The sequence below is a fragment of the Crocodylus porosus genome, unplaced genomic scaffold (genome assembly GCF_001723895.1).
Source record: "Crocodylus porosus isolate Cpor-Errol unplaced genomic scaffold, CroPor_comp1, whole genome shotgun sequence".
Lineage (NCBI taxonomy): Eukaryota > Metazoa > Chordata > Crocodylia > Crocodylidae > Crocodylus > Crocodylus porosus.
The window spans coordinates 6,662,587-6,677,509 of record NW_017728916.1 but is presented as its reverse complement, the minus strand read 5'-3'; the positions used below and the strand labels follow the sequence as shown (position 1 = coordinate 6,677,509).

The 14,923-nt window shown below is 50.1% G+C and overlaps 2 protein-coding genes across 5 annotated transcripts in view; one reads left to right on the top strand and one right to left on the bottom strand.

The window, feature by feature from the left end:
- The window catches only part of DLG3 (discs large MAGUK scaffold protein 3), a 76,918-nt gene extending 74,125 nt beyond the window's left edge, over positions 1-2,793 (top strand). For all 4 annotated transcript variants that reach the window (XM_019536364.1, XM_019536363.1, XM_019536365.1 and 1 more), the window contains one exon: positions 204-2,793. In XM_019536364.1, coding sequence (XP_019391909.1) covers positions 204-310 — 107 coding nt within the window. In that variant the 3' untranslated portion in view covers positions 311-2,793. The remainder of the gene's footprint in view (positions 1-203) is intronic.
- A 3,141-nt stretch (positions 2,794-5,934) lies between these two features.
- TEX11 (testis expressed 11) overlaps positions 5,935-14,923 on the bottom strand; it is a 68,166-nt gene continuing 59,177 nt past the window's right edge. The window contains exons 24-28 of the mRNA XM_019536160.1: positions 13,817-13,966; positions 12,134-12,242; positions 9,542-9,662; positions 8,308-8,472; positions 5,935-6,347 (exon numbers count right to left, since the gene is read on the bottom strand). Coding sequence (XP_019391705.1) covers positions 6,276-6,347; positions 8,308-8,472; positions 9,542-9,662; positions 12,134-12,242; positions 13,817-13,966 — 617 coding nt within the window. The 3' untranslated portion in view covers positions 5,935-6,275. The remainder of the gene's footprint in view (positions 6,348-8,307; positions 8,473-9,541; positions 9,663-12,133; positions 12,243-13,816; positions 13,967-14,923) is intronic.

Genomic DNA, 14,923 nt, shown 5'->3' with positions numbered 1-14,923 from the left:
CCTCCGCCTCCCGAGAGCGCCTACGTGCTCTAACCTGCCTTGGGCTAGTCGACAGCTCCAGGGGCTGCTGGTGCCCATGCCCCAGCCCTGCCCTTCCCCTCCGGCTGTCCCACTCCAGTAGCTGGCGAAGGCCCTGAGCCGGCCTGTGGCCGGTGCGGCGTGGCACTGCCCGGCGCTCACAGGCTTCTTCTTTCCTCTTCCAGCCATCGTACAGGGAGACTCTCTCGAGGAGATTTACAACAAAATCAAACAGATCATTGAGGACCAGTCTGGGCACTACATCTGGGTCCCATCCCCTGAGAAACTTTGAAGACTTCCCCCATCTCCTTCCTTGTAAGCAGAAGATCTCTGAAATCCCACCCCCGCCCACGCCCTCTGCCCCATGGGGGGGACACGAATACTCCTCCTGCCCCTTTTTTAGATCGTCGCAAAATTGAGTTTTCTAGTCCTGTTTCTTTTTGTTGGGATGAAGTGATCTCATTCATCATGTGACTGTTCCCACCATCCCTGCATGGACCTCCCCACTGCGCCATTAGAGACGGATGAGAACCCATTCAAGAATGGTTTTTTTATTCTTATTACTATTATTATTAATGAAACCAAGCAGCGAGATGGGCCAAGGAGGCTGAGGACTAATGTAAAGAACGACCGAAACTGGGCTGCGGCACTGAGAGAGGAGTGGAGCTTCCCGGGCATTTCTCCATGTGCGTCTGTCACTGTCATGCAGCCCTGACCAGCGCAACACAAAGGCAACAGAAAGCATTTTATTTATCTGTATATGTAATTTATATATAATATATAGAGAGATATTATATATATATTATATATATGTGGACTAGCAAACAGGAGGGACCTCCTAAATGGTACTATTTTATTGCTAGGATGCATCCAGTTGTCCCAGGCACTGCGTAAGGGAGTCCGCTCTGGTCAGGAAGAGATTGAACCGGGACCAGGTGCTCTGAATGATTCTCACATCGGGTCCGTCTTTCACGAGCCAGTGCCCAGGGCTGGAGGGCAGGGCAGAGACGAGGATGTGTGCGCAGAGGGGGCCACAGGTCTAGAACCACATGAGCATCAGTGGCTGATCTGAGACTGGGAGAGAAGACTAAGCAAGAGGCTGCTGAGCGAAAGTGTGGATGCTAGTACATATTAAATTGCACATTGTTTTACAGGCCACCTGATGATGTGTTTGCATGAGAGGTTTCCTTTTTGTTCTATTTTTTTAAGCGGATGTTAAACCAAAACCATGTTGTGTTGCTGTGTCGGCTTTTTCATGACTGAGTTTCTCATGTTAATAATGAACTGAACGGGTATAAAGTCCATTTTTTAACTTATTTTTTAAGATGGCTCCACTGTAAATAGAACCTGGGCCCAGGCCATCGCAGGCCAGGAGCTCTCTGCAGCTCACGTGAGATGGACTGGCCGACTGCTCCGTGCCCCTTGGGGAACGCCTGGCACCTCGGGCAGACCCTGGCCCGGGGGCAGCAGGCAGGCAGGCTGGCCCGCTGTCCTTCGCGGGGGGGCACTTGAACCCCTGGGAGTTAGCAGCAGGCCCCAGCTGTGCCTGGGACATGCTCAGAGCTCCTCAGGTCTGTCCAGGGATTCAAAGCAGCCTAAATTCTAGAAGCAACTGAAAACCTCCCTCCCTCCCTGCCTGCCACAGCCTGTTTCTCCTGAAGGCAGCGGTGACCTTCATGGAACCGCCACCCTTGTGGTAGCGCAGCCGTATCCCCTCTGCGCCCCTGGGACTCAGGCCGCGGCAGCTATGCAGGCGTTCACCCCTCGTCCCTCTCAAAGCCTCTCTGCCTATGTCCTGGTTCTCCAAGTAGGATCCCGCCCTCCCTACCCATGCTTTCTAAAACCAGACGCAGGAGTTGGAGTGTGAGCAGGGAAACATCCACTGCCACGGGCGTGAAACCTGGCACGAGGAGCAAGGAACAGGTGCTGCTAGAGGAAGCTCAGGCATCTGTTTGAACGTGGCTCCATCAGAGGAGAATATGCCAGCTCATCCAAGGGGAAAGCCCACAAAGCACTTGGGAATAGTCTGCACTGTTCACATCTCGGCAGTGCAAGGTCCTCTTTGGTAGGGAAACTGTAAATACTTTTTTCACAGCCACATGCCCCAGCAGGACAAAGACAGTCACCCACCACAGCATTGGCAGGTACGTTCCTCTTCCCCAGGTAGGGGCAGATGGCGCCAGTTCCTTGCCTACCCAGTAGGGTTGGCCAGGGGTGGCTTCCACATAGCACCAAGAGGACACCGTCCACCTGTGCCCAGCGCCAGCTGCGTCACTCACTGCCGGGCCTCTGCAGGGTGCAGGCACACCGCAGTGAGCGAGAAGCACCCGCTTGTGTGGCAGTCATCTGTGTTGTGAGAGGAGTTCGGATGGGCTTCAGCCACCAGCTGAGACTGGAAGCACAACTGTGCAGACCGCACCAGCAGTGTCATGGTGGCAGAGGCAAAGCAGCGGTGCCTGCTGTCAAGCTGGAGTCTCCCCATGGAGCGAGCCTGGGCAGGGGCCCGGCGTTTGCTCTTCCTGGGCTCTGCTCCAGTGGCCCCACACTGGATGCCACCAGCCTCACACCAGAGACAGGGAGGTGGTGAAGCAGCAGACGCTCTCCAGGGCTAGTCTCACAGGTCTAGCTCCTTTTCTTTTTCTGATAGCCTGTGTCCCTCTCCTCTAGTCCCACGGAGAGATAGCTGAAAGTATCCGATCAATCATGACAACACTAGTTGGTTGCCAGTGTTTCTTCCAAGGAGACATATATTTTTAATAAACAGAGTTACAAAGACGTCCGTCTCAGAGCCCTTCTTGCAGAAATCGCACGGCATACCAGCTCCTGTCCTGCCCTGGGCTCCTCCTAGCAACTGAAGGGTTAAAATCAGGTGCCGTAGTGGAAGGTGGGCACTGAAGACCACCCCTTGCACCTCTGGGTGTCTGGTGCCCTCGTAACCAGGCCCTGGCACTCCCTGGGTTAGTGGTTGCAGGCCTTGCAAACATGGGGGTGGTTAGGGATTGTACCGAGCAGCTACAGTGGCCCAGTGAGCTTGCCATGGTGAGCCGCAGCGGCCTGCGAGGCTGGGTGACCAGGAGATGCAACTGTCCTATGCCCAGGGGAGGGATTGAGGACTCCAATGGTGTATGCTGTCAGCCTAGCAGGAAAGAGCCTGGGTCTTTGCCTAACAGGAATGTGAGGCAGGGGCAGGTAGGGCTTACATGCTTGTTTGTACAGTATGTGGGGGACAGGAAATTGCAGCAAAAGTTTTCTTTTGCTCAGAGATGGGGGGGGTGCAACATTTCCCTCCTGTGACACATAGGGCCCTGCCCAATGCTGCAAGAGTTTGCATCTCTAACCTTCTGTAACGCAGGGCTGCTTGGTCCTCCAAGCAGCCCCAAGTGTGCCGTGCTGCATTGCCCTTCACCCCCACTGGTGGGACTGACCACTCTGCTGTGGAGCCAGAACTCTACTATTCCTCCACCCTCTGGTTGGCACTTCATATCAATGCACCCTTGGACCTGGGGTGACAGTGGACAAGAAGCTGGATAGGAGTCAGCAGTGTGCCCATGTTGCCCATCGGTAGGAGCACTGCCAGATCGAGGGCAGTGATTCTTCCCTCTATTCTGCACAGGGGAGGCCACATCTGGAGTCTTGTGTCCAGCTGTGGGCCCCACTACAGAAAGGATGTGGACACATTGGAGAGAGTCCAGTGGAGGGCAGTGAAAATGGTTGTGGGGCTGGGGGACAGGACTGGTGAGGAAAGGCTGAGGGGACTGGGCTGATTGAATCTGGAGAAGAGAAGACCCAGGGGGATTGAAGAGCAGCCGTCACCTCCCTGCACGGGGGCTGCAAAGAGGATGGAGCTAGACTGTTCTCAGTGGGAGCAGGTGACAGGACAGGGAGCAATGGGCTCAGGCTGCAGCAAGGGAAGTTGAGGTTGGATATACGGAAAACCTCTCACGAGTAGGGTAGTAAAACACTAGAATGGGTTACCTAAATTGGTAGTGGTGTCTCCATCCTTGGAGATTTTGAAGACCTGGGTAGACAAAGCCTGGCTGGGATGATGTAGTTGGGGCTGGTCTTGGTGTGAGCAGGGGGCTGGATAGATGTGACCTCCTGAGCTCCCTTCCCACCCTCACTGTCTATGACTCTGATTCTGTATGTCCAATAGACACATCTAACAACCAGCTGCACCCTTGCTTCCCCCACACCCCACCCACAACACAGCCCGCAGTCCCTCACCTTCCGTCCAGAAAGCCTGCTCGGAGCCGTCCCCCGACCCCTCTCAAATCAGTGACACGCTGCAGAGGTCCAGCCCCTGCAGGTGATTGACATTTCCTGAGAAAAGGGAAATCAGAAAGTGTTTCCTGCTTCCCCAAAAACCCCTTCTTAGAGGCTGGGTGCTAGCACTGCCCCCCAGCATGGTTGCACACCAGGTCCCAGTGATGTTAGGCAACAGTTCAACTCTGATGTGCAGTTTAGCCATGAAGCAGACCCCTACAGGCCTCTTCAACTGGGACAAAAGTGTGCGTGGAACAGCAAGGACCATGTCTTGAGCCAGGTCAGTGCTAAACACTCTGTGACACAGGCAGGCTGGCTCCTCCAAGCATCGCACACTGCATTGCTCCCTGCCACCAGCACATGCTGCTGCACAGGCCACTCTGGTACCTAGCCAGAACACTAGTCCCTGCTCCCCATTTTTCCTTTTTGTTGGCATTTTTTTTATATTGGTGCGCTCCCTTGCACTGCTTGGGCAAGAAAAGCAGCCATGCCAACCACCATCCATGCCCTCACTCCTGCCCTGACTGCAAGCCAGGATCATCTCAAGAAAGCATAGCTCCAAGTACTCTGCTCTCTGCCTACCACCCCCTCCCCTTCCAGTCTGGCACACCATAGTCCTCAGGCACTTGCAGGCTGCTAAAGCTGCTTGACCACAGGCTGCAGAAAGCGGAAAGTGACCATGGCTCAACCACAGCTCCAGTGCTTAGGTGCACATAATAGCATAGCTGGGTTGGGGGAATCACTGTAAATGCAGAGGCGACTGAGACTCAGGCAGATGCTGTCTGCCCATTTAACCCACTGGCTGCACAGCATGGAAATCCAGATTTTCATGTGCCAAGGCATGTTGGTAAACGCTGTCCTAGAAGGCAGGCACATGTGCACAACATGGCAAAGGGCTGCAACTGCACCTGGGCTGGCCTGTGCAATGCAGAACAACATTTAGGGCACTAAGATGACAGCAGCACACTGTGGAAGTGGGTTGCAAAGAGCCCAAAGACAGCTCCAAACCTGCATCATGCTTTCCTTAGCCTATGCACAAACCACCAGGTCCCAGGTTAGGCACCCTCTTAAAGCCAGCCGAGGGACCTGTGTGGGGCCAGGGAGAGAGTCACATGGCTTGTCTCCTGAGTGCTGTGCTCTAAAGAAACAGGTCCTGCATTCCAGTCCTGCCACTTCCTAGTGCCTGAACTGAAAGACAGAAGAGCTCTGCCACTACTCCTGTCCTGCTGCTGCCTCGGGACAAAGCCAAGTCCAGCACTGTGCACAAGCACCGGGAACTGCAGCTACAAAGCTCTGTCACCACTGCTGAGGCACCAGCAACTCTCAGCAGCCGGCTGCCACCTGTTCAACTGCTACATTCGGTTGCAGGCTGAATCTCCCCACTTGTGTTTCTATCTAGGCCTGTCTGGGCTTCAGTGTTGCAAGCAGTGACTACTTTAGCACATTATATTCAGTGCCCCCACAGCAGCACTCACTGGCACTTCAGCTGCTTGAGTGCAAGAGAAGGAGCACCTGTTCTCTCCTGGAATGAAGTGATTGATCATGGCTATCTTGGCAGAGCACCAGCATTCCTCACTGCACTGAAATGGACTGAAAAACTAAACAATCCAGCAAGCATTAATACAGAGACAACGGCAGCAGCCAGTGGACATGTATGGTCTTAGAACTCTTTTATTGCTCACAGTGTCACCTCCTATGGAAATCAGACGTTTGAACTACCCCTCTTCTCTAAAACAGCAACCCCACCTCATAAAGAATGCATACGTCTACTTCCTCTTACTCAGCAGCTCTAAAAAGGTGCTCAAGTGATGGAGAAAAAACATTGCATTTCTCCAGAAGACATGCCCCAAAACCATACACAACTTAGAAACAGCCAGTGGAAAGGCCTCAATCCTGTGCCCAGAACTCACGTGCCATCACAGAGCTGGCAGCCACCAGCCAGGAGACTCTTCCGATGATGCTGGTGCCCTCATCTGCCAGGGTTGTGGTGGGCATCATTCTTCATTTGGAAGAAACCCCTTTGCTCTGTCCAACTTATCCAGCACCTCGCTGTAGAGACCAATCATCTGGAGGACACAACCATTGACAGACCTCTGAGCACAGAAGGAAGCAAGAAACTCAGGCGCTCAATTAGGAAAGAAGAGTTGTGCGAGGAGCAGGCAAACTACAGCGTGTTCCAGATTGGAAATCCATGCTGCTCTATGCAGTCTGTGACAATTAAAGCCTGCTGTCACTCTAATGCTGCACCCACTCGTGTCAGTGCATCTGTGCAGAGATAAGGTGCTTCCTTCCCCATAGCTCACAGGTGCATCCACTCTGAAGGGCCTCACTGGTGTAACTTCCAGTCCCTAAATCAACCAGCCCCTGCCTGAAGCCACTGTGGGGCTGCACATTGTCTGACTGTATGTACCAACAAGGACAGATCCTGGTGCAGCAGGGACAGGCAGCTCCGTGGGTGTCAGGCCCAAGCAGGAGCATGGCAGCCCAGAAGGGGTTGGTCACATGAAGGGCAAAGAACAGCCATGTTCCTCTGTGCAGAGATGCCAGTAGGGCTGAAGCAGGCCTGGTCTCTGCCTGGCAGCTGTACTGGTTTCACTAGGCGTGGGTTGTTTGAAATGATCTTGGTCATGTCTGTCGCTTGTTGTTAGCAGCCAGATTTAAGCCAGCATAAGAGTGCCTGCACCAGCAGTGCTCACACTGCCCTTCCTGAGCCACAATTATCAAAGGGTTGGGGGTTTCTGAGAGCCTTGGGCATGTCCTTCCTGCATCATGAAAACGCAGCACAGCTCTGCACTGTGGCTTTTCCTCTTGAACAGGACCGTGTTTGCCATGATCCACAGAGGCTGCATAGGCTGCAGTGGTGATGTTCAGTTATCACTGAGTGCTTGCTCATGCAGCTCCTGAGGCAGTCAGGACTGAGCATCCCTTGACTACAGTCACACTGGCTTAATTAAAGCAATGTGACATTGCACCTTAAGCAAAACATGCCAATTCTGTGTTTCAAAGAGCCCTAAGCTTTCCTCTTAACTGTTCAGTGTCTGCACTCAGTGCAGAACAGCCCCCCCACCCATCTCTTCCAGGTAGAGGTGCGGTGCCTCTTATGAGTGTGAGGGTAGGAAGTGAGCAGTATTTCCCACAGCTGCCTGCTATGGCTAGAAAGCGCTCATTAGCGGGCTGAGATGTTCAGATAAGTGACGGGCAATTTTCTTAGAACTGGAGAGGCTTTGGGAAGCAGGCTCCCAGTCTCAGCAGGCAGGCAGTGGTTGGAAAGGGCGGTTGTGTCAAGTTCAAACTGTGTCTTTCAGACTCCATAGGGACCTGTATTGTGGGACCAGAAGGGACACTGCTATCCTGTAGCACGCTGCCAGAGAAGGTCATTTTCATGCATCTTCTTTGCCCAAACTCCCTCCCCAGATCAGTTTCTGGCCTGCCAGAGAAGTGCAAGGCTCCTCATGCTGAGGACAACTCTTCAGCATGGCCACACAAACCACCTGTGCCAGAGCAGAGGGCAGCTGTCCTCATGGACGTGGTGGTGTGCCTGCAGAGCATCACCTGAGCAGGCAGCCATAGCACAGCCTCCATGGCATGACCAATGTGGGACCCTGAGGCCTCGGACAAGAGGTGTGCAGAGACCAATGCTTCTTCAGAAATAGCCAAGCCCAACACGATCGCTGAGTGGCCATCTGCACAGGATGACCAGGACTTCCAGCTCTTCTTTCTGCCTAAACCCCCCATCCATCACTGCTCCACCTCCTCTTGGGTTTGAAAGCTGGGGCAGCTGCTCTGAATCATACTGCCAAACCTACATCCATAAAACCCATGCTGTTAAGCAGCGAGACCCAGACCTGCAAAGGTATTTAGGTGTCTCATCTATCCATTACACTCTGTAGAAGTTAGGTGCCTAAATGCTCTTGAGAATCTGGGCCCCTGCCTCCTTCAGCTTGTCCAGTCCTTTTGGAAAAGCTCTTTCCACAACACCCTCATCCTTCTGCAGCTCAGCTCTGCCTTATGCTTGTACTCACTTACATTGCTCTCATAGCTGCTCTTCAGGGATCCCAAGTGATGGAGGAAACGCATTCCCAGCCCACACCACTGCTCAGCTTCCTTGTATTTACCACTGCTGTACTGAAATATCCCTGTATTCCAGGCTCTGGTCATCAGCCAAAGGATCTCCACCTCAGGGTAATTGTCCTGAAGAAGCGAGAGAAAGAAGCAAGGCGGAGAATTAGGAGAGCTGTCACTACAAGCCTGCCTGAAGCAGTTACCTGAGCTCCCTTCCCCTGGACAGCCAAATGCCAGAATGCCCCCTGCTTGCCCCATAGCTCACCATTCATCCACACCACATCCAAGCTGCTGGCTGCCAGCACGGAGGCAGAAGGATTTATTTGGACACTGCTAGCGCACACCCTGGGAGAAAGACTTGACAAGAGACCTGCAAAGTACCTGCACTGAATACACAGTAGGGTATTTGGTGGGGGCTGGCAGGAGTGAGGCTGCATGCTTCAAATCATTTGCAGAAGGAAAGAAAATTTCACTCTTGACTAAGGGATTTTCCACCTTTGGGAGGATGCTGTGATGCTGAACAAGGAGAATATTGTGCAATTTGTGTTCACTCATGGAACTGTAAGGACAAATCCTGAGTCAGTTCCTCAGTTTCAACTGTCTGCCCTATCCAAGAAATACTTCAGGTCTGCCAGGAAAGGACAGACCGTGGCGGGGGGAAACAAGGCCTGAGCTAAAGAAAGACTTCACTCTCCAGTAGACCAGTCCCCATGGAAACACGACACAAAAGACTAAAGGCAGTGCAGCAAGGATAGACAGCAGGGAGACCTAGTTCCAAGTCATTTAAAAATACAGTAATTTAATAAACACACAAAGAAATTTAACAAACAGAGCTGACTCAAGAACAACACTGCAAGCCAAATTTCACTCAGCTTCAAACTGATCTGGCATGACAAGCTGCATCTGCAAAGGCAGATGGTGCTTTAAGCACAGGAGAGGAATACTCTGGCTCTGAAAATGTCTAAAGCCCTGAAAATTTGGCCTTAGGAGTCCAAGAAGCCCCTTGACAAAAAAATTCACATCCATCCAAAAAGCTGGTGGCTTTGAGGTGCTCACACAGCATCCATCTGCAAAAATGTCTGACCCGTATCAGAGCCACAGCACACTCAGGTGAGTCTGATGACTGCTCTCATTCTGGTGAGGATTTTTAAGGGCACTCAAGTTCATGCCCAATCTCTTGTTTTTCTGTTCAACTTACTGTGCTGCTTACAGTGCTCAGCGCATCTTCAAAGTAACCCCATGCCTCTTCCAGTATACAAGCATCTGCATCTATCACTCCAGATGGCAGAGAAAGGTGAATCAAACTGTGCAAACATTTGCTGGGAATAAAAGCAGACCAAAAGAGGAAACGTATTCAGTGCCATACGAAAAACACATCTTTGATTGATCTGTAAAGCAACCGTGAACAGAACAAATAGCTGAGTTTTGACATCAGCAATGCTACAAGCCATCTCTATGGTTACCAATCTGGCGTCTGCGCTCCACTGCAATGCACCCTACCCATTCCTGAAATCAAAAAGAGATTCTCCGGTGTCTGATCTCATCTCTGCTGCCTATGTGGGGTGGGTGGGGGCACATCAGAGGCAGCAACTACTGGCCTGTGACTCGTTTTCTAGGCTCCAGGGTAATACAGCTAAGTAAATAATGTATTTTTAGGCGATGCCACAACTAAAAGCAAGGGAAGAGCTACTCCAGCCTACTACATGGGAATAACCATATAGGGTCCTGCCTGTCTTCCTATCCTTTAAAATGAAGGAAAACAGCAGCACCCGTGCACGATGAAGCTGTTTTTCCTCCTCAGTGAGAAGGGAAAAGGCAGCTTCTCAATGGTAACTCAACCTTGAGATTGGCAGTGAGCGACTCAGAGCATTGCCAGGCAGTTCAGAACAGGGATTCCACTTACCAGGGACATGTGCACAGCAAGGATACCAGGAGGTATTTCAGATTTCATATGCAGCAGCTACTATGCAGCCAGGGGCTCACTAACACTGTGCCATGCGTGTGTGTGGTCTTCTTTTGGCAATCCCTCACAGTCAAGGATGATTGCTTTCCATGACTGTCTTATCTCTGGGTCGGAAGACGGCTGACAATGCCAATCTGAGATGGACAGACTCCATTGCAAGTCAGGCACGTGTTTCCATGCAGGGTGGGTGGCTCTGGATTCTTGAAGCAAAGTGGTATGTATGACAACTAACTGCCAGCATTTGAAGCCTTCCTCCGAGCTCAGATTTTTTTCCCCCCACAGCTCACGTGCTGAAGAGTGACCTCTGGAAAGCAGTCTCATCACAGGATAAAGCCAGAGTGGTAACTTGTTCCTATCTGTACCCAATATTCCTCAAAGGCTTAATCTCCACTGTGAACATCAGTCATGTTAGGAAGCAAGTTACCTAAACAGACTTTAACAACCACAGTGATACTTGCTGCTACTGCATTATCCATCTGCAGTAGCAAATTTTGGGCCCTGGCTGTTTTGTACTGGCAGACAATTCAATGACATGGAGTTAAGATATTTTCTACAGTAATTGACTGATTTATAAAATGGGTGCAAACTCTGCTCCTCTTGAGCTGAAGTAGCCAAAACTGCAACTACCTCAAGCATTTCGGTGTTGCCCTGCCACCAACCAGAAGCTCCTGGCTTACATCTTGCCTGGTCATTACAGACTAGACTTTTAGGATGTAGGTGCCTAATGCACTTGTGATTTCAGTGAGAGTAAGGCATAAAAAACCTTCATAAATTCAGCACAGCCTGTCCTCTTCCTACCAAGGTCCACGGCTTTTTTCATTTCTTTTTTTTCTTGAAATCTGGAACATCTTTAGTCCGAAGCTTATCATCCTGAATTGCATGATCTAACATGGAGGGGCAGGCATCATCTCTCCTACAACTAAGGAACCACCAAGAGGTCTGAATGGAACAAGCCACTTGCCAGTCCCCTTCCAAGAGCCTCTTAGGCCAACCCCAACCCACTGACACCTTTTTAAAGTGCAGCTGGGCTACCAGTCACCTAGGCTACCAGTCAAATAGCATTTAGCAACATGTTAAGAGACTTCAGCCTATTACCATAGTTACCATATTTTTTTTATAAGACTAGATCCCAACCTAGACAAAGCTAAATGGGAGATTCCCTCTCTGCCTGCTGTAGGCCTGCAGCACAGGAACCAGACCTCCCCAGGTAGCATCACAGTGCTGAGTTCAACCTACCCACTGAACACACAGGCTTAATCACTCAATCGTCAGCATTTCCTATAATCCCCATGTGCCCCAAATTATAGATGTTCTCCCACAATTCACTGGGACATAAATAAGCAGCAGTGCATATTCCCGAAGCACCAAGAGCTATGAGATGCACCATTAACACATATGGTGAATGCAGCAAAAGTGAGAACACCATCACTTGTGTGGCTCTGCACTGTGGCAACTCATTAGGCTAACCCACCTGCTGATCACCAGAGCTAGCTCTGCCAGCAGACAGTGTGCTGAGGACCTAAGCCTGAACCCCTTGGTAATGCAAACACCTTCACTGAAGTCAGAATAAACTAAGACATAATCACTGTGCTTGTTGTTCCTAATCCAGTACTGAAAGCAGCGCCAGGTACCTCACAGGCATAGTAAAAACACGCCCCAACCTTACAAGACTAAAAGTAGAGAGACCAGGGAAAGGGATCTAACATGCAGTTATGATGACTGAGTCCCACCTGTCTTTCTTCCTGCCAGACCCTTGTGAATATGGTCTGACACGCATCAGCACATTCCCTGCCTCAAACAGACACAGCAATTCCTGTGAACACTCACCTGATTCTCACACCATCCACAGCTTCTTGTTTCTTATGTATGGTCAGCGCATTCTTGAGGGCCTTCTTGCACACCGAGGGATAATGAGCTGGCGGCTCCATTGCTAAAGCTTGGAAAACAAAAGGATACAGAAAAGCAGAGAGAAATCACCAAAGCCAGACCTCCGTCACAAGCCACTGCAAAGCTACAATAGCCTCCCTTACGATAAATACAGCAACATGGAAACTGTTCCCGTCCCAGAGGCCTGATCTGTGCTGATGATTGCAAGTGCAGGGCACAAGACAGATGGTTTTACCGAGTTCTGGTCATAAGCAAGATCAGTGATGGTTGCAGAGCTTAAGAAAACAGGTTAAATAATTAATGAGTGCTCCCACGACAATCTGCTTGTGCAGCCACACACAAAATATCAGAGGGTCCAACAAATAAGATCAACTCTCTGTTGCTTTTGTTGCATGTATTTGACAACGCTGGACAGCACAGGACCAGATTCACAAGGGGAACAACATTTAGATGCCCAAAGCCAGGCCCCTTAAGGGTTAGGCCCCTAACTTGAGGCTGGAGGGAGGTGCCCATCTCCACAGCCATGAGCCTTGCTCCAAAGGTACACACTAACCACCCCAGGACAGTACTTTCTTTCTAACAAGAAAAAAATGAAAACGCTTTGCCCTCATAAAGCAGCTGGGATTGGGACATCTGCCTGAGCTATGGGAAACTGAGTTTCACATCCTTCCTCTGCCTCCTCCAAAGGTTTCCCATCTCCAAGAGCATCCCAACCACTGGTTACAGGGTTTTCTAAGGCAAGCCTTTCTCAGCCTCTTCTCTGAAGCTGCTGTCCTTCATATCAATACTCAGTCAGGTGACTCCCTGGCCTGCTGGCTGGCACACTCACCTGGGAGATGCACGTTCCAGTCCCTGTTACAATGAACAGCTTCAGCAGGGGGATTCTAAGTGTCCCACCTGGGAATGCCCATGAAGCAGCTCCTTGAGCACTCTGCTAGCAGGGCAGAGACCTGGGGTCAAAGCACTGCCCCAGGTTAGGCAGAGGGGATTGGAGCTTGGTTCTCCAAGTCCAGATGCCCGGGTATGAAGTGCTGGCATGACAACCTTGCTGCATCCAGACGAGTGATGTATCATTGTGGCTCTAAATTTCTTTCACCTTCCTCACAGCTCATTCCAGATGTTCAGTCTAGCGAAGCGGTGGCTGGAGGTTTCTGGTGAGGCCTTGGTGAACTACAGAAAGTTCCATTCATCAGCTGCTCCACAACTTTAATCTTCACGAGGCTGAACGTCTGTCTTAAGTGTTTGCACTAACTCAACCACAAATTGTTCGACTGGATGCAGGAATCGCTAGGAAACATCTTCTGGCCTGTGTTAGGCCCTAATGTCCCCTTCCTACCTTATAATCTAGGGAAAGGCCTCAGGTTCCTGAGGTAAAAGGAGTCCCTAAGGACAGTGTCACCCCCATATACAGCACTCAATGCTGACATATCCAAATACAAAGATTTCTGGCTACTCCTGAGTCCCCAAAAATACCTCCCCACCCAGGACAAGTTACATCGTTACATCCAGATTTTACTCAGCACAAGAGATCCTACCCACTACAAATTACAACATAAAACACAACCATGACCAAGTTCTTTAAAATGACCCTAAGAACTGTGAAAGAACAAGCATGGCCCTTACAAGCAATGGTTTCCAGCGTCTTGCTCTCTACTTGCGGCAGGTCCCACACAGATTCCAGAAGGCTCTCCAGGGCTGGATCATTCAGTTTGGCTCTTGCTTCAAACTCATAAAGGAGAAGCAATGTGTCAGTTGGGTCTTTGGAGAAATCTCCTAGAGGAGAGACAGCACTGCCTATAATTACTCATTTCATTAAAGCCAGCTGATGAAACTGAAAGGGACAGCTTCGCCTTTGGTTCACACAAGAGCCCTAAATCAAGGCACCAGAACTTAGTATTAAGGAACATAAACTATGTGGTTTACAGGTCATGTAGAACTATATGAGTATTTGTAATACACAGACTAAACTCCTGAAATCTTTTTCAGCATAATGCAGGGTGGATTCTTTGGGAACCCGATTGTCTGTAGCTGTTTCAAAGTCCAGGGCAGAAATCTCAAGTGGATAATCCTCAGGAAGTTGCCAAGTACACAATCATTTCACAGGCAGAAAACGCCTTACTGACAGGTAAGTGACATTTAATTTTGATATGCTGACAGGATGCGATTGTGAAACAGGTTCTTTCATGCTTTCACAAAAGGAAGAACTTTGATAAATGGATTCTGTCCTAAAAGATGCATGTACTAATCTCATAAACAGCAGATTTTTTACCCAAGATTAAGCATTAAGCAGTACAATTCTTCCACTTGTGAAATGGGTTTTGGAGTAGGCAGGAGTGAGAGATGGCCTTTGAACAAGGGCTCTCTAACTACTGCTCCTATGAAAAATGTTGTTCTTAAGTAGGGAAATAGGTCAGGAATGCCCTTCTACATTAAAAAAGTCATCGTCTGTCAGAGAGTTCATAGCTTACACAACAGATGTTGCACTGAGCAAATTAATGAGCGCTTCAAAATACTGTTCTACATTTTGAGAGAGTAATATACAGACATACCTCGGAGATATTGTGGGTTCGGTTCCAGACCACCGCAATAAAGCAAATATCGCAATAAAGCGAGTCACGCAAATTTTTTGGTTTCCCAGTGCATATAAAAGTTATGTTTACACTATACTGTAGTCTATTAAGTGTGCAATAGCATTATGTCTAAAAAAAGCAATGTACATACCTTAATTAA